The sequence below is a fragment of the Podarcis tiliguerta genome (assembly GCF_965153285.1).
Source record: "Podarcis tiliguerta genome assembly, chromosome: 4".
NCBI lineage: Eukaryota > Metazoa > Chordata > Lepidosauria > Squamata > Lacertidae > Podarcis > Podarcis tiliguerta.
Genome location: NC_139537.1, coordinates 4086558 through 4105865, shown reverse-complemented (window position 1 = coordinate 4105865; position 19308 = coordinate 4086558). Strand labels below are relative to the sequence as shown.

The following is a 19308-nucleotide window of genomic DNA, read 5'->3' as shown; positions in this document are numbered from 1 at the left end:
GTAGAACCTTTATTCACAATAATGAACTCACAGGTGGATAATGCTTCCATTTTTTGTATTTCTTTATTCTTTGAGAAGGGAATCTTTGTACAAGTTAATATGCTGCGCGCTGTCTTTCGACTTTTGTCCTTCCCAGCTCTGACGCTTTATGGCTGAAACGTCTGATTCTTTGTTTTCTTTCTTTTTGATAGGCTTTTGTTGTTAACAAATCAAGATTTTTTCAAAGATCGTTTTGCTAGGGATCTGCATGCACACCTTCAGCATCTCAAAGCAGGGATGCTCCCCAGCTAAATAGTGACTCCTAGAGAGGAAGAGGACAGCAGAAAAGACTGAGCGCTACACTCCAAATATTTAAATAATAATAATAATAATTTTTATTATTTATACCCTGCCCATTTGGCTGGGTTTCCCCAGCCACTCTGGGCGAATCCCAACAGAATATTAAAAACACGATAAAACATCAAACATTAAAATTTTCCCTAAACAGTGCTGCCTTCAGATGTCTTCTAAAAGTCAGATAGTTGTTTATTTCCTTGACATCTGATGGGAGGGCGTTCCATGCGGCAGGCGCCACCACAGAGAAGGCCCTCTGACTGGTTCCCTGTAACCTCGCTTCTCGCAGGGAGGGAACCGCCAGAAGGTCTTCGGAGCTGGACCTCAGTGTCCAGGTTGAACAATGGGGGTAGAGACGCTCTTTCAGGTATACTGGACCGAGGCCGTTTAGGGCTTTCGAGGTCAACACCAATACTTTGAATTGTGCTCGGAAATGTACTGGGAGCCAATGTAGGTCTTTCAAGACCAGTGTTATGTGGTCTCGGCAGCCGCTCCCAGTCACCAGTCTGGCTGCCGCATTCTGGATTAGTTGTAGTTTCCGGGTCACCTTCAAAGGTAGCCCCACGTAGAGCGCATGGCAGTAGTCCAAGCGAGAGATAACCAGAGCATGCACCACTCAGGTGAGACAGTCTGCGGGCAGGGAGGTTCTCAGCCAGTGTACCAGATGGAGCTGATAGACAGCTGCCCTTGACACAGAATAAAGTGTGCCCGCCCCCAACAATCATAGAATCATAGAATCATAGAGTTGGAAGAGCCCACAAGGGCCATCGAGTCCAACCCCCTGCCAAGCAGGAAACACCACCAGAGCACTCCTGACATATGGCTGTCAAGCCTCTGCTTCAAGACCTCCAAAGAAGGAGACTCCACCACACTCCTTGGCAGCAAATTCCACTGTCGAACAGCTCTTACTGTCAGGAAGTTCTTCCTAATGTTTAGGTGGAATCGTCTTTCTTGTAGTTTGGATCCATTGCTCCGTGTCCACTTCTCTGGAGCAGCAGAAAACAACCTTTCTCCCTTCTCTATATGACATCCTTTTCTATATTTGAACATGGCTATCATATCACCCCTTAACCTCCTCTTCTCCAGGCTAAACATGCCCAGCTCCCTTAGCCGTTCCTCATAAGGCATCGTTTCCAGGCCTTTGACCATTTTGGTTGCCCTCCTCTGGACATGTTCCAGTTTGTCAGTGTCCTTCTTGAACTGTGGTGCCCAGAACTGGACACAGTACTCCAGGTGAGGTCTGACCAGGTGAGGTCTGGGAACTGTACTGGTGGGTAAACTAGAGTTCCCATTATTCTTTGCAGGGCTGTTTCAAATGTATGGCATGTGTGCAGCAGTGGTCAGAGAACCTGGGAGTCCAGAGTTCAAATCCTCCCACTTGGCCATGCATCTCACTGGGTGGGCCAGTCATGGCCTTGCCGCCTCGCCTACCTCACAGGGCTGTTGTGGGTGTTAAATGAGGATGGAGGGGGGTGGGGAAGGATAACACACACTACCTTGAGCTCCCTGGAGGAAAGACGAAATATGAGCGCAATGCATCAACAAACCCCAAACCCAGCAAAGTGACAGATCTGTTTCTACTCTCTATCATTGTGGGTTGGCATGGCTGTTTCTCCTGGTCCTCTGTGATCCCACCGCTCAGTCCCTGTTCATCACTGGCAGATGCTAACTGAGAGAATTAGCATTATGGACTCACAAATTTTTATGTTGCCATTGGTAAAACGCCCATAAGAATCTCGTGTGCTGCTGCGACAGCATCAATCACACTCTCTGTGGCTGAAATGCCACAGTCAGTGAGAGGATCTCTGGTAGAAGCCAAAGATGCTGATTTGGGGACATTGCGTGCAAAGAGAAATAAAGCCGAACCGAACAGCAATCCTCCGCCCCTTTCTTTTTTCTTTTTTTAATATTTTATTAAGGATTTTCTTGTTTTACAGAAGTAAGTGTAATGCCTCGTATTTTTTTTCCATGTAAAATTTTTTGCCCCTTTCTTTTTTAGTTCCTGCAGGCTCTCGGTGCTTATAAACTAGAGAGGGGGAAAAGAAAAGGAGAAATAAGAAGTCAGTACCAGAAAATGAAAAGTAATAACTGTCCTCGGCAAGCTAGAGGCAGGCAGAGGTTGTTCCTTGGTTTCCGATTCGTAATTCCAAGCCGAACCTCAGTCATGTTTAGGGATGGAGGAGAAATTCAAGGGCCATAGCGCAGCGGCAGAGCATTTGCCTTGCATGCAAAACGGTTCTGGGTTCAGTCCCCAACGGCATCTGAAACTGTGTGAAGCTGCTGTGTGAAGCTGCTACCAGTCAGTGCAGGCACTACTGAGTTAGATGGGGCAGTAGGTCTGGCTCCGCATAGGGCAGCTTCCGCTGTTTTGAGTTTGCATTTGCTAAATACAATAGTTTTATTTATTTGTTCCCTGCATGGAAGTGGAGATTGTGGTTAATACAGTGTAATTCTGTCCATCAGGGCTAGGGGGGTCTGTGATGGGAGTGTCTCTGGTGGCATTTTGTAACAGTTTCCTTTTAGAGGGGAATGTTGTGCTTTGGGATCAAACCCCAGGGTGCAGTGGCGTAGCGTGGGGGGTGCAGGGGGGCCAGCCGCACCGGGCGCAACATCTGGGGGGGGGCGCTCGCACTCGCAGCTCTCTGCCCCTACCTGGCTCACTGCAGTGCTGGCTGTGCGAATCCGATCCGAGCCGTCGGGTCGCCGCCCACTGTGGGGGGGGGGTGCCAGGCGTGTGGTGCGGTGCGGAGAGAGAGCGAGGGACTATCTGGGGGAGGGACAGTGCAGCGGGGGGGGGGGGCGCAAATTACTTGCCTTGCCCCGGGTTAGGGGGCGCAAATTGCTTGCCTTGCCCCGGGTGCTGACAAACCACGCTACGCCACTGCCGGGGTGGCCTTTCTGTGGACAGCAGGATTCAGCAAGAGGTTGTCATCCGCTTGTGGGGACTGATAACAAGGCCCCGAACCAGTGTTGGCAACACTGATGAACTCAGATCTGCTTCTGGGACAGCGTAGGCTGAGCGTCATAGCCGGGGACTGGGCAAACACTCCATCATATTTGGATAAGGCAGCACAGCAATTTCGTATTTACCCACTGCCTTGCAGGACATCTTCTGGAGAGGAAAGGCCAAGGAATAAAATCAACATAAATGCAGAGCGGGGTCCCTGAGACTTGATTCTGTACTTGATTCTGACTAGGCCTCCTGATGTATATTGTGCTCAAGGAAGTCTGGTTTGGTCAGAATTGAGTACAGTGGTACCTCGGTTTACGAAAAGTCCTGTTTGCAAAAGATTTGGCTTACGAACTCTACAAAACCGGAAGTAGTGTCCCGGTTTGCAAACTTTACCTCGGTCTAAGAACGGAATCCGAACGGTGGAAGGGCACCAGCGGTGGGAGGCCTCATCAGGGAAAGCATGCCTCGGTTTAAGAATGGTTTCGGTTTAAGAACGGACTTCCGAAATGGATTAAGTCCATAAAACCAAGTACCACAGTACAGTCAAACCTGTAGAATGTAATCCATTCCAGAATACCGTTCGACTTCTGAAACGTTTGACAACCAAAAACTGAAAGCAGAAGCCTTGATACAATAGGGAATCTCAAAACGGAAGCCAGGTAGCACGTTCGGTTTCCAAAAATCGTTCGGAAACTGGAGCAGTTATTTCTGGGTTTTCAGCTTTGGGAATCAAGTCATGACTGTATACACTTCCAGGTAAAGGTAAAGGGACCCCTGACTGTTAAGTCCAGTCGTGGATGACTCTGGGGTTGCAGTGCTCATCTCGCTTTATTGGCCGAGGGAGCCGGCGTACAACTTCCGGGTCATGTGGCCAGCATGACTAAGCTGCTTCTGGCGAACCAGAGCAGCACACGGAAATGCCGTTTACTTTCCCGCCGGAGCGGTACCTGTTTGTCTACTTGCACTTTGACGTGCTTTCGAACTGCTAGGTTGGCAGGAGCAAGGACCGAGCAACGGGAGCTTACCCAATTACGGGGATTTGAACCGCCAACCTTCTGATTGGCAAGTCCTAGGCTCTGTGGTTTAACCCACAGTGCCACTCACGTTCCGTGTTCTTCTGATTAAAGTTAAAGGTAAAAGGACCCCTGACCATTAGGTCCAGTTGTGGCTGACTCTGGGGATGCGGCGCTCATCTCGCTTTATTGGCGAGGGAGCCGGCGTACAGCTTCTGGGTCATGTGGCCAGCATGACTAAGCCGCTTCTGGCAAACCAGAGCAGCACACGGAAATGCCGTTCACCTTCCTGCCACAGCAGTACCTATTTATCTACTTGCACTTTGACGTGTTTTTGAACTGCTAGGTTGGCAGGAGGAGGGACCAAGCAACGGGAGCTCACTCCGTCACAGGGATTTGAACCGCCGACCTTCTGATCGATAACCCTAGGCTTAGTGGTTTAGACCACAGCGCCACCCACGTCCCATACACTTCCAGACTTAACGCTAAATACATTCCTTCTGGCCAATGAGCCACCACAGCTGCTGGAGGGCCGTGAAAATGTGTGTCCCAGGCTTTTTAGACTTGTACTATGTGAAAGCAAAGAGATGCATTGGTTGCCAGATCAGAAAGATCTTGGCTTTGTTTTAAGCTCTCCCATCCCATTATAGTCACTGCTTCTCAGGCTAACCTATCTCACAGGGTCGTTGCGGGGATTAAATTGGTGAACCATGGACTCCACCTGGAGCTTATAGAATCATAGAATCATAGAGTTGGAAGAGACCACAAGGGCCATCGAGTCCAACCCCCTGCCAAGCAGGAAACACCATCAGAGCACTCCTGACATATGGTTGTCAAGCCTCTGCTTAAAGACCTCCAAAGAAGGAGACTCCACCACACTCCTTGGCAGCAAATTCCACTGTCAAACAGCTCTTACTGTCAGGAAGTTCTTCCTAATGTTTAGGTGGAATCTTCTTTCTTGTAGTTTGGATCCATTGCTCCGTGTCCGCTTCTCTGGAGCAGCAGAAAACAACCTCTCTCCCTCCTCTATGTGACATCCTTTTATATATTTGAACATGGCTATCATATCACCCCTTAACCTCCTCTTCTCCAGGCTAAACATGCCCAGCTCCCTTAGCCGTTCCTCATAAGGCATCGTTTCCAGGCCTTTGACCATTTTGGTTGCCCTCCTCTGGACACGTTCCAGTTTGTCAGTGTCCTTCTGGAACTGTGGTGCCCAGAACTGGACACAGTACTCCAGGTGAGGTCTGACCAGAGCAGAATACAGTGGCACTATTACTTCCCTCGATCTAGATGCTATACTCCTATTGATGCAGCCCAGAATTGCATTGGCTTTTTTAGCTGCCGCGTCACACTGTTGGCTTCTTGGTGAAAAAAGCGGGATAGATGTGCAATAAATGAATAATTCTTAAAAATAATAAAGAATGCCTGGGTCTTTGAACCGGCAGGGCAGTTCTCCTGTGCTAAAGCTCTTGCTGTTTTCCCCTTTCTCCCAGGATGCCTTGCTGAGCCTGGGCTCTGTCATTGATGTCTCCAGCCTCCGGGAAGTCATCAAAGATGCCATCGCCTCGGTGCTCCCCAAAGTGGTAAGTAGAGCAGTCAGTTTTTATTTTAGGAGGGGGCTGGCCTGAGGACGGGCAGCTTCTTTCCCCTTCCAGATTAATCTGTGCAGCTGAAATGGCCAGAGGGAGGAGGGGGCTCCCTTTTGAGAGAAACTGAGTTTTCAGGTGTAGAGGGCCGGGAGGCCAGCTGGCAAGCCCCAGCTGTGCTGTCTCCTTCCATCGGCCCATGCGTAAATCAGTGACCCGGGCTTCAAAGCCAGGGCATGCTATTAGCAGAGAGAACTGCGCACACAGAATAGGCGTGAGGCTTGTGGAAGCATACTACAACTACAGATTTATTAATCATAAATCAGGACAAAGAAACATGTCGTCTCTCCCTCATGTCGTCTCAGAGAGAACAGCAAAAGCTATACACAAGCGGAAGTTCCCAGCATACTATGCTGGAATGCAAACAGACATGTGACATGTAACAATTCCACATGTCTGTTCCTTAAGGTGGAATAGAAATCTCAACAGGTCCCAGTCTGCTTTGAAGCATCTTTGGAGGTTTTGTCTGCAGATCTTTGGAGATTCTGAACCACAGAACTGCATTTGCTTGCCTTCATGTTCCTGGCTAGAACGCCAGAAACTGCCTTCTACTTGGTTATGTTTAGATCCATCTTCTTCAGTATTGTTGTGAGTTTGGGGGGGGGGGTCAGTCTGGGTGATGTCCCAAACCCCTTGTCGGTCTTGGGGTCCTGTACCCAGTGGGAGTTAGCATCTAAGAGAGGATGCTATTGCTGAACTGGTCAGGCAGGTTTTATGGGGAGACAAATGACCTTAGCTGGCCACTTAAGTGTCCTCATCAACATCCCAAAAGAATGAGCTAGGTTGCAAAAGCTACAGCTAAGGAATGGTGCCCTCCAGGCTGGTGTGTGTGTGTGTGTGTGCTAAGTGTGTGCTCACCTGCCTGCTAAGTAGGAGGACTATAGTGCAAAATATGTTTGAGCGGAGCTTGAAAGCAGGCTGGGAGCTGGATGCGCAGAGACCTGCTTGCTCTGTGCTGGATCCAAAGATCTGACTAATGGAGAGGCAAGATCTGTTGGGGTGTCCATGCTGGGAACACCTTCGTCTTATGCTCTGGGGGTGGGTGTGTGTGTAAATAAATCCAGATATCCTAAAGACACCACAGTCTCTGTTGACCTTCATTCCAAGGAAACCTGACACCAGGGCAAGCTCCTGGAAGCCCTGGAATTTCTCACTGCTTGGAGACTGGGGTGGTAAACAACAGCATTATCTGCTGGGATGGACAGCTGTTTTCTCAAGGCCGGAGGGCTTTGCTGTCCTGCTACCCGAGATCCTTTCAGTTGGGGGTGTCGAGATTTGAACCCAGGACCTTCGAAACAAACCTGACATTCCCTTTGTCACTGACCTGCAGCTCCTCCTCTTCCTCCTCTTCTTGTTCCCTCTCCTCAATAAGGGCCAGCAGCTTAATCAACTGAAAAATTGGTGGGGGCCAATTTTATTCTGCAGGGCTTTTGGTTAAGGGCACACCTGTCTTTCATGATTCTAGATTCAGGAAGGTAGCCATGTTGGTCTGACACAATCAAAATACCGTATTTTTTGCTCTATAAGACTCACTTTTCCCCTCCTAAAAAGTAAGGGGAAATGTGTGTGCGTCTTATGGAGCGAATGCAGGCTGCGTAGCTATCCCAGAAGCCAGAACAGCAAGAGGGATTGCTGCTTTCACTGTGTAGCGATCCCTCTTGCTATTCTGGCTTCTGGGATTCAGAATATTTTTTTTTCTTGTTTTCCTCTTCCAAAAACTAGGTGCGTCTTGTGGTCTGGTGCGTCTTATAGAGCGAAAAATACGGTAAATTAAAAAATTGTCCAGTAGCACCTTAGAGACCACCTAGGTTTGTTCTGGGTATAAGTGTGCATACACACGAAAGCTTATACCCAGAACAAACTTAGTTGGTCTCTAAGGTGCTACTGGACAATTTTTATTTTTTTAAATTTATTTTGACCTGTCTTTCCATTTCAGTTCAGGTGTGTTTCCATAGCAGGTAATGGAGAACAGGGGAGGAAGTCTTAGAGATAGCTCCTCCTTTAAGCAATAAGTGGTAGCTTTGGTGTTTTTAATTTAAAGTAATATCTCACATATCTACATCTGAAAAAGACGCTTCCGTTGACTGTTTAGAAACATGCATATTAAATCTCAGGTGATACATGCGCTAATATTCTTGGGAATGATTGACAACCCGGCTGTTCACCCATGATGAAAGTAAAAAAATAGTCACAGCGTTTTAATATTTGCATTTTGTCAAGTTCCAAGACACTTCCCGTGGCCAGACTGTGAGGCTGAAGAGCCAGAAAAACACTGTTCCCCCTCTCTTCTGAGCGTGGCACCTCTTGGAAGATCCGGCTGCGTGACCTTAGAGTTGGATTCAGAAGCAGCTCAGGTTCAGCAGAGTGCAAGCTGTGAGGCTGTGCTTTGATCCAGCAACTCCTTGGGGATTATTCAGGTCCCGGAGTTCAGCTGGCCAGTTCAAAGCAAAGCACTGCTGCGTGGCTGCTCAGGTCTTTCCTGAGCTAATGTGTGCCACATAAGGGCGAAACTGCTCAGGTTGTCTTGCAAAGCAATCGACTACCAAAAGAAGATGCAGTTCAACAAGCCCCATCTGTTCCTAAAACCTGCACATGGCAGCTTGCCATGGGTCCGAGGCCAACCCATGCCTATTATTATTATTATTATTATCCCACTGTTTACTCCTTATGGGCTCCCTCCTCCTCTCCTCCTTGTCTGCTTCATCCGCTGAGTTTTGCTGTAACAGCCATGCTTGATAAGGTAAAACCCGGGTTTCCAGGATGATGTAGTGGTTAAGAGCGGTAGTCTCGTAATCTGGGGAACTGGGTTCGATTCCCCGCTCCTCCACATGCAGCTGCTGGGTGACCTTGGGCTAGTCACACTTCTCTGAAGTCTCTCAGCCTCACTCACCTCACAGAGTGTTTGTTGTGGGGGAGGAAGGGAAAGGAGATTGTGAGACGCTTTGAGGTAATAATAATAATAATAATAATAATAATAATTTATACCCCGCCCATCTGGCTGGGTTTCCCCAGCCACTCTGGGCGGCTTCCAACAAAACACTAAAATACAATAACCTATTAAACATTAAAAGCTTTCCTAAACAGGGCTGCCTTCAGATGTCTTCTAAAAGTTTGGTAGTTATTTTTCTCTTTGACATCTGGTGGGAGGGTGTTCCGCAGGGCGGGTGCCACCACCGAGAAGGCCCTCTGCCTGCTTCCCTGTAACTTGGCTTCTCGCAGCGAGGGAACCACCAGAAGGCCCTTGGAGCCGGACCTCAGTGTCCGGGCAGAATGATGGGGGTGGAGACGCTCCTTCAGGTATTCTAGACCGAGGCCCCCACCCACCCCTGAAGAAGTTTATTCCCCCCCTGTTCCTGGACTAGATCTTTCCTGGGAAGGGGCCATTTCGTGGTCCTCATGTGCGAAAATGTCTTGGGCCAGCCCTGCTCTAAATGCAGATGGATGGACTGCATGATAGATGGGGAGACACACCTGGTGTAGGACTGTTTCCTGCATTTTCCGAATGCCAGACATAAAAGCAAAGGTCACCTTGGAAACGTCCCGAAGTGACGGCGTGAGCATGTGCTTGTACCACTTTAAATCCATCTCCGTCCTCTGCCTCGTGGGCATGTTGCTTTGATGTGCTGTTAGCCATTTCAGAACATGAAATCATTCTTTCTGACATTTGCTAATCGCCCGCGCGCTCCCTCCCTCTTTCCCCGATAGCGCAGCGCTCAACAATGCCAAATCCCCGCTGCGTCTCCAAACTATTGTGTTCCTAATCTCCTGGCATTACAGCACTAATGCCGCAGGATAATAACACCTTGCGCAGGCCCCCCTCCCCCTCAGAGAGTCTATTAGCGCTTAATCTCAGCTATGAGCTCCTCCAGAAGGCGGCACAGGCGACCACGCTGCGGCTGTACCGGCGCTGCTCCCTTAGAAAGATAAGAGGAGCCTGCCGGATCAGGCCCATGGGAGTCCATCGAGTCCAGCATCCTGCTCTCACAGCGGCCGGCCAGATACGTGTTGGAAATCAGCAGGCAGGATTCGCACACAAGAGCCTTCTCCCCTCCTGAGGTTTCCAGCAACTTATTCAGGAGTTTTGCTGCCTCCAACATTGGGGGCAGAGCAGAGCCATCGTGACTAATAGCCATCAATAGTAAATTGCCCCCTTCGGAAAGGAGTTCCACAGCTGAATTATGCACTCGTCAAGTGCAAGTAGATAAATAGGTACCGCTCCGGCGGGAAGGTAAATGGCATTTCCGTGTGTTGCTCTGGTTTCGCCAGAAGCGGCTTAGTCATGCTGGCTACATGACCCGGAAGCTGTACACCGGCTCCCTCAGCCAATAAAGCAAGATGAGCACCGCAACCCCAGAGTCGGCCACGACTGGACCTAATGGTCAGGGGTTCCTTTAGCTTTTTTACATGAAGGAAGACAAACCTAGACAGCATCTTAAAAAGCAGAGACATCACCTTGCCAACAAAGGTCCGTATAGTTAAAGCTCTGATTTTCCCAGTAGTGATGTATGGAAGTGAGAGCTGGAACATAAAGGAGGCTGGTCGCCGAAGAATGGATGCTTTTGAATTCTGGTGCTGGAGGAGACTCTTGAGAGTTCCGTGGACTGCAAGAAGATCAAACGTATCCATTCTGAAGGAAATCAGCCCTGAGTGCTCACTGGAAGGACAGATTGTGAAGCTGAGGCTCCAAGACTTTGGCCACCTCATGAGAAGAGAAGACTCCCTGGAAAAGACCCTGATGTTGGGAAAGATGGAGGGCACAAGGAGAAGGGGACGACAGAGGACGAGATGGTTGGACAGTGTTCTCGAAGCTACCAAAATAAATTTGACCCAACTGTGGGATGCAGTGGAAGACAGGAGGGCCTGGCGTGCTCTGGTCCAGGGGGTCATGAAGAGTCGGACACGATGAAACGACAACAATATGAAGGAAGATTTCCTTTTAGCTGGCCTAAAACTTCTTCTATATATATATATATATATATATATATATATATATATTCTCATTTCTCTTTTCCATTCATTACATACATCTCAAATTCTTAACATTTACTATATATTCCTCCCTCCCTCCCTCCCTCCCTCCCTCCCCTCCAGGTCTTCCCCCAATTTTGTTTCTATTTTCACCCACTTTGCTAACTCTCAACAGAAAAAGTTAATAATAACATAACATCAAACATAAAAACATAAAAATAAAATTAAATACTCCATCCTATTTCACTATCTTATAAACATTTTCTGATGCTAATAATGTGGATTAAATCCTACCATCAAGTCTATTGACCTTCTTTGTTTCTGCAAATATAATATGAATGGTTCCCAATCTTGTTGAAAGTCTCTGTTGCCTTTTTCTCTTAGTCTTTCTGTCATTTTTGCCAGTTCTGCATAGTTCATCAACTTCTCTTGCCGTTGTTCTTTAGTTGGTATTTCTCCAGTCTTCCAATTTTGTGCAATCAACATTCTCGCTGCTGTAAAACTTCAACAACCAGCTTCATTTGAGGTATTAAGAGAGAGGGAGGGGGGAAATCTCTATCCACTTTTACCATGCAATGCATGATTTTTTAAAACTGATCTCATGCCAGATGTCAAAGAGCAAACAACTACCAGACTTTTAGATGCCATCTGAAGGCAGCCCTGTTTAGGGAAGCTTTTAATGTTTGATGCATTACTGTATTTTAATATTTTGTTGGAAGCCGCCCAGGGTGGCTGGGGAAACCCACATTCTACTCATGTAAAAACATGCTGATTCCCAGACCGTCCATCGGCCGGATTTAGAAGGCGATTGGGCCGCATCTGGCCACCGGGCCTTAGGTTGCCTACCTATGGCCTACTCCGTGGTGGCCCCTGAGTTGTGGAACGGCCTCCCCAAAGAGATGCCTCTGGCCCCTTCTTGGTACAGATTTCAGCAACTGTTGAAGATGCACCTGCTCAACCTCGCTCTTGACGCTTGAGGTGTGTATTTTTAGCACCCACCTTATTCTCGTTAATTTAAGCTGTTTCAAAATAGACATTTGGTGCTTCTGTGGTGGGTGGGGTCGTTGAGAATATAACCGTTGCAAATAAGTGGAAAAGCTAAAATATTTGGGGATTGCGGAAGAAAGAGCTCCAGAAGGAGCACACAGACACATATTGCCATAAAAAAACCCCCAAAAATAATGAAGTGAGGAAAGCGCATTAATGCTTCGAGTGCAGAAAAAGTGTCTGAGAGAAGACAGAGCTTGCTTCTCAGAGAATAAATGATTTTGAAAGTGGTCCTTGCTTTTCCCCAGCGGGCAAGGGGATGGTGACCAAACGGAAGCCAAGGGGCTAAAGTTTGTTCAGAAATGTTTATTTCAAAAAAAATTAAAATCATCAGGAGTTGAGGAGGGTGTAGTTTAGACTGTTTGCAGAATATTGTGTAATATTGTGCTGAATGTGTTTCCATTGTTGTAACCTGCCCTGGGACCTTGGAGTGATGGATAGGTAATAAGTTGTAATATTAATAATATTAATATTATTATTATTATTATTAATAATAATAAATGTTCTCTCTGTCCCCGATTCTCACACACGCATAGAGAGGGAGAGAAATAAATGAGGACGTTCTCGTTTTCCCCTTAGCTGTTTTCACGCAGTGCAATTATTGCTGAGCGCCTGTTAGCAAGGGAGCTTTGTGTGAGTGCGCATGTTAATTAAATTCTTTTCAAAAAGCCAAGATCAGAATGACTATTCTTTGTAAAACAGAAATCCACGCTTTGCAGCTTTGAGAGAGACTCGTTTGCTGCATTGGGGCGGGAGTGAAATCCCCTTGCCTTGTTTCTGGAAAAGATAATTGCGGGGGCTGTTCTTGTGTTAGAGAGGCACAGAGGCACTTTCAAGGCTGCAGGGGGCCCTGATCCTGCAAGCTCTCCCTAGGTCCTTCGGATCCTTATATTGACCTATCTTACAGGGTTGTTGTAAGCTCTGCAGCTAGACAACGCCGGTGCAAAGTCCCCAGAACACTCGCAAGCGCCAGACAAATGTAAAGTAGGACGTTTTTCAACCCACCAATTATCGGACAACCTCCCTCAAATCCCCCCTCCAGACAGCAGACGGCGCTTTCATGCTCTGACTCACTTCCTGGCAACTGGGTGCCAAAATAATTAATGATAACGAATGTGTTATTGGGTCCGTGCCAGCTAATTATTGCAGATCTTTCAGCCTGCCCTTGCCCAATTAAATACATTTAATTAACGCCGTTTGCAAAACTTGTACACACTGTAGCACCCTTTTGGAGGAAGCTGTGAAAAAGTTTGTCTTCAAGATGAGAGCTGTGTCTTTTGCAAAAACAAAGGCGCCTCCTCTGTGGGAAATGGTGCTTTGTGGTTTTCATCCGCGGTGCAAAGCCATCCATAGGGAGACCACCTGGCCTTCCTGTCTGCAGCTGGTGGTTGTGGAGGTCCTTGAGAGAGAGCCAGTCCGGTATAGACCACTGGGTGTTAAACTTGTACAGTGGTACCTCGAGTTAAGAACTTAATTCATTCTGGATGTCCGTTCTTAACCTGAAGCTGTTCTCAACCTGAGGTACCACTTTAGCTGATGGGGCCTCCCACTGCCGCCGCGCCACCGCGCGATTTCTGTTCTCATCCTGTAGCAAAGGTTCTTAACCTGAGGTAATATTTCTGGGTTAGCGGAGTCTGTATCCTGAAGCGTCTGTAATCTGAAGCGTCTGTAACCCGAGGTACCCCTGTACACTGAAGCAGGAAGGGGAACAGGGAAAAAGAAGTTGAGCAGATAGCGTACATTTTTTACACACAGTAGATTTTAGATGTGATCCCTGACAGCATTTCCAATTAAGAAGGGGTCGTCGGATAGCAGTTGAAGGGAAAGTGCGCTGTCCTGGCTCTCTGCCTAAGAGACCCTGGAGACCTGCTGGCAGTCAGGGCAGGCCATGGGTGGGCTTGAAGGACCGATTTTGGTGCTTTACTAAAACCACTGATGCCTCCTGAAGGCTCCTTCGTCAAGTCTCTCTTTGCTCTGCCCTCTTCATCCCTCTGTGTGTCTTGGGAATCCAAGTGGGGGAGGGTCATAGAATCATAGGGTGGAAGGGACCCCAAGGGTCATCTAGTCCAACCCCCTGCAATGCAGGAATCTCAGACAAAGCATCCACGACAGGTGGCTACCCAACCTCTGCTTAAAAGCCTCCGAGGAAGGGGAGTTGACAACCTTCTGAGGCTGTTCCATTGTCAAATAGCTCTTACTGCATGGGTAGGCAAACTAAGGACTGAGGGCCACATCCAGCCTAATCGCCTTCTACATCTGGCCCGCAGATGGTCCAGGAATCAGCATGTTTTTACATGAGTAGAATGTGTGCTTTTATTTAAAATGCATCTCTGGGTTATTTGTGGGGCATAGGAATTCATTCATTTCCCCCCCAAAACTATAGTCCGGCCCCCTACAGGGTCTGAGGGACAGTGGACCAGCCCCCTGCTGAAAAAGTTTGCTCACCCCTGTCTTACTGCCATAAAGTTCTTCCCGATATTTAGTGGGGATCCCCTTTCTTGTAACTTGAAGCTGTTGCTTCAAGTCCTACCTTCCAGTCAGGAGAAAACAAGCTTTTCCCTCTTTGCAGCAGGCAGGGGAGACACTTAAGCAGTCGGCCTCGTCTCTGTCTCCTGGCCCCTCTGCTCCTTCTGCTGAGTCTGAACTGCTCTCTGCCCCAGCCTCTTCCTGCTCACCTAAGCCTGTTGCTCCTTCAGCTTCTGATGCCTCCTTCTTCCAGTCTGCCCCCTCTTCTCCCTCTGACTACTCATCATCGCCCCACCACCAATCCACTGGCTCTGAGCCTTCTTCCCACCCCTCCCATGGGCCCCCAGCCTGCTGCCCTGAGACAATGCCTTCCGCTTGCTTCATGGGTGCGCCAGCTCTGTTTGGAAACAATGCAAAAATATGCCCAACATCTTTGATCAAGAGGCAGTCATTCCTAGCACATCGAACCCTTTCTGCATCTGAGCTAAATCAGTTAATTGCACTCATCGGTTAATTTAAGCTCGCGACCCGAATGATGAAGAGGCCTTGGGCTGGAGTTTGATGAGAGAAGCATTGGGTTGTTGCTAGTCCTGTAGTTCTGCCTCCATCGCGCAGATGATACCCAGCTCTACCTCTCTTTCAAATCAGAACCAGTGAAGGCGGTGAAGGTCACTTGTGAGTGCCTGGAGGCGGTTGGAGGATGGATGGCGGCTAATGGATTGAAGTTGAATCCTGACAAGACAGAAGAACTGTTTTTGGGGGACAGGGGGCGGGCAGGTGTGGAGGACTCCCTGGTCCTGAATAGGGTAACTGTGCCCCTGAAGGACCAGGTGCGCAGCCTGGGAGTCATTTTGGACTCACAGCTGTCCACGGAGGCGCAGGTCAGTTCTGTATCCGGGGCAGCTGTCTATCAACTCCACCTGGCACGCAGGCTGAGACCCTACCTGCCCGTGGACTGTCTCGCCAGAGTGGTGCATGCTCTAGTTACCTCCCACTTGGACTACTGCAATGCACTCTACGTGGAGCTACCTTTGAAGGTGACCCGGAAACTGCAATTAATCCAGAATGCGGCAGCTAGACCGGTGACTGGGAGCGGCCACCAAGACCACATAACACTGGTCCTGAAAGACCTACATTGGCTCCCAGTACGTTTCCGAGCACAATTCAAAGTGCTGGTGTTGACCTTTAAAGCCCTAAATGGCCTCAGCCCAGTATACCTGAAGGAGCGTCTCCACCCCCATCGTTCTGCCCGGTCCTGGCGTGCTTTTGAACTGCTAGGTTGGCAGCAGCTGGGACAGGAGCGGGAGCTCACTCCGTTGTGGGGATTTGAACCGCCAACCTTCCAATCAGCAAGCCCAAGAGGCTCTGTAGTTTAGACCACAGCGCCACCCACATCCCTTAGCCACCAGGTACACAGCAATGGCATGAATCAGTGGTCTCCTTTCCATCCTTTGGGTTAGCATCTGTGCTCAGCAGGCATGGCACACGGAGCATCTGTTTGCCAGAAACTAATGCGCAAAGCTCTCAGCACAGGTACTGATCACCTGTCCGAAAGGGGGGGGGGATCAGGCAGGTTAGCTGGCCTGCCTATGAAACAACTGTTGCTCCACACAATGGCTCAATAAGCAACACCTGTCACTCCATACAGGCTTGAAGCCAACAGGAAAACCTGCCTGGTACTGCCAAGTGGGTTACCGCACGTGGAACAACAACAAAGGGCTGGCTTGCGCTTATCACATGATGGCTGCTGCAACTCCTCATGTGACAACCCCAGCATCCAGTGGTGGCATTTTATGTGACAATGAGCCGCAGCAGACTGGACACTCATCACTTGATTGCCACCTAAGTGGAACACATTGTGTTTGCGGATGTGAAGGCAAAGAGTCATGTGTGGGACATTGCATGTACATTTCCAAAATATAAGATAAAAAACAAATAAAATAAAACCTATATACAGTGTCAAATAGGGACGTGGGTGGCGCTGTGGGTTAAACCACAGAGCCTAGGACTTGCCAATCAGAAGGTCGGCGGTTTGAATCCCCGCAAGGGGGTGAGCTCCCATTGCTCAGTCCCTGCTCCTGCCAACCTAGCAGTTCAAAAGCACATCAAAGTGCAAGTAGATAAATAGGTACCGCTCTGGCGGGAAGGTCAACGGCGTTTCCATGTGCTGCTCTGGTTCGCCAGAAGCGGCTTAGTCATGCTGGCCACATGACCCGGAAGCTGTACGCTGGCTCCCTCGGCCAATAAAGCGAGATGAGCACGGCAATCCCAGAGTCAGTCACGACTGGACCTAATGGTCAGGGTCCCTTTACCTTTACCTTACAGTGTTAAATGGCTTTAAATACCTATTAGGTCCATAAATTACCATAGAGCATATATTCAACACAAAAAGCAGCAACAGTTTGTTGTTGACAAAGGACAGCTGGACAAAGGGCCCCATTCCCTTCAATAACTGAAGGCCTCATCAAACCGAAATCCAGCCCTGGCTATGATGGAGTCCTTTCTGAGAAGAGGAGGTCAGGACAGGACACAATATGCCAAACGCGGTCGAGCCATAGAATGGTGTAATCTACAGATTTGTATAACGACATTTTCCGCCTGTGGAATCATTTGGGTGGGAAATGACTAGTCTGGGCTGCTGTTGCATTTTCCTTCCTCACATGTCACACGGTAGAACAGCAGATTATAAATGGGGCTTCCATTCCTCAACTGGACAGGCAGAGCTTAGCTTTAATTAACCCTGCCTCCGTGCAGAAGGAGAGATTAACAGCTTCCTGAAGCCTCTTCCAAGCCCTCTCATTTCATCGAGGCGGCGAAACAATGACCGGTTCTTTGAAGCTGGTCAACTGAAGTGTCCGCCCACCATGTTCCCCTCCGGGGTGCATTGCGCAGATTGCAGAACCCGTCATCAGACGGACTCTGAAAGGCGTCTGGGAGGGGAGAAGGTAGAAGAAAGCACTGACGGAGAAGGGAAGGAACTGGGAATGGTTTCGAATCATAAAACTATAGAATTGCAGAGTTGGAAGGGACCCGAGGGTCATAGAGTCCAACCCCATGCAATGCAGGAATCTCAAGATTTTGATGACCTCTGTAATAAACGAAAATCTGCCCTTATTCCCTTATGGGGGACACGAGAGTCCTTTGCAGAAGCAAAGCAGCTAGTAAGCCTGATCTTTATTGAACTGTTGCAACAGGGTGCTCCCCTCACACACAGGAAAGGAGGAGGAACCCAGGTGTGCCCGCCCTTATATAGACATTTTTAATTGCCCACCTGGAGTCCAAGACCACCCTCAGAAACATCATACCTACATCACAGAAGGGGTGTAGCTCAAGAACACCCCCCAGGTACATCATACCTACATCACAGAAAAGGGCGGTCTACAGCAGAAATCTGAGTGCGTTGTTTACCTCCTGTCTGGCAGGTTACTTGTTAACGCTTACTTGTTTAGATACCCTGAGGAGCCTGGCCAATCTTTTGGAATGACAAATACTTAGTTCCTGAGCCAGGTCACAGGCTCACCCTATTCATACACAGACATACCCTTAAGACAGGATTTGTGAAGGAAAAGACAATGGGGAGGCTTTTCCATTTTCCTTGACCTTGCATATGTCAGGAGTGCTCTGATGGTGTTTCCTGCTTGGCAGGGGGTTGGACTCGATGGCCCTTGTGGTCTCTTCCAACTCTATGATTCTATGATTCTAGCCAGTGTGGTGGCTGAGCAGTCAGCAACAGAATATGAGGTGAGTGAGGCTGAGAGACTTCAGAGAAGTGTGACTAGCCCAAGGTCACCCAGCAGCTGCAGGTGGAGGAGCGGAGACGCGAACCCGGTTCACCAGATTACGAGACTACTGCTCTTAACCACTACACCACGCTGGCTCAAAAGGTCAGGGGGGAACCCTGTTTTCTAGCCAAGAAGGCAAAAGGTCAGAGAAAGCATGCGCAACACTCCTTGCCATACTGTTGCATGTCTGGTGCGAGGTTTGCCTTTGCAAACCTCTGCTTAAAAACCTCCAAGGAAGAAGAGCCCACAACCTCCCCAGGGAGTTCGTTCCACTGCTGAACAGCTTTTACTGTCAGAAAGTTCTTCCTGTTTAGTTGGGACCTCCTTTCTTGTAACTTGAAGCCCTTGTGTCACGGTCTGGTCTACGGGCGATCGAAGTCCCAGCTGAGGATGTCGGGACCGGGGTTAAGATGGTGGGGTGGGAGCAGGAACAAGAGGCCAGAAGCCAGGAGTCCGAGGGTCAGGAAGCAGGGAGTCACGAAGTCAAGGGTCCGAGGGTCGAGAAGCAGGGAGTCAGGAAGCCGAGGTCCGAGGATCAGGAAGCAAGAAGCCAAACGCAGCAAGGCAGGAAACGTGTTGCTGTGGCAAAGAGCCGAAGGGAAATGCTGACCTTATATCCCTTCCCGGCTCTTGCCACCAGGTTACCAAGCGGCCTCACCTGTGCGGCTGCGCCTTGCTTCTTCAGAACAAACTTAGGAAGGCCCCAGTCCTGCGAAGCCCTACTGGTCACAGGGCCTGGCTCCTGCACGCACTCCTCACACCTTGCTTCAAGTCCTCTGTTCTTGAGAAGAAAAAAAACAAGCTCGCTCCACCTTCCATGCGACAGCCCTTGAGATATTTGGAGATGGCTATCACCTCTCATGAGTGCTCACTGGAAGGACATATCGTGAAGCTGAGGCTCCAATACTTTAGCCACCTCATGAGAAGAGAAGACTCCCTGGAAAAGACCCTGATGTTGGGAAAGATGGAGGGCAGAAGGAGAAGGGGACGACAGAGGACGAGATGGTTGGATAGTGTCTTCGAAGCTACAAACATGAGTCTGACCAAACTGCTGGAGGCAGTGGAAGACAGGAGTGCCTGGCGTGCTCTGGTCCATG

At 48.9% G+C, this 19308-nt stretch overlaps 1 protein-coding gene across 6 annotated transcripts in view; it reads left to right on the top strand.

Moving 5' to 3' along the window:
* Nucleotides 1-19308, top strand: part of PDE2A (phosphodiesterase 2A) — a 385285-nt gene that overhangs the window by 261240 nt on the left and 104737 nt on the right. For all 6 annotated transcript variants that reach the window (XR_014510179.1, XM_083436263.1, XM_083436265.1 and 3 more), the window contains one exon: nt 5796-5885. Coding sequence is in view for 5 of the 6 variants with exons in the window: in XM_083436263.1 (XP_083292389.1) it covers nt 5796-5885 (90 nt within the window). In the remaining variant the exon portion in view is untranslated. The remainder of the gene's footprint in view (nt 1-5795; nt 5886-19308) is intronic.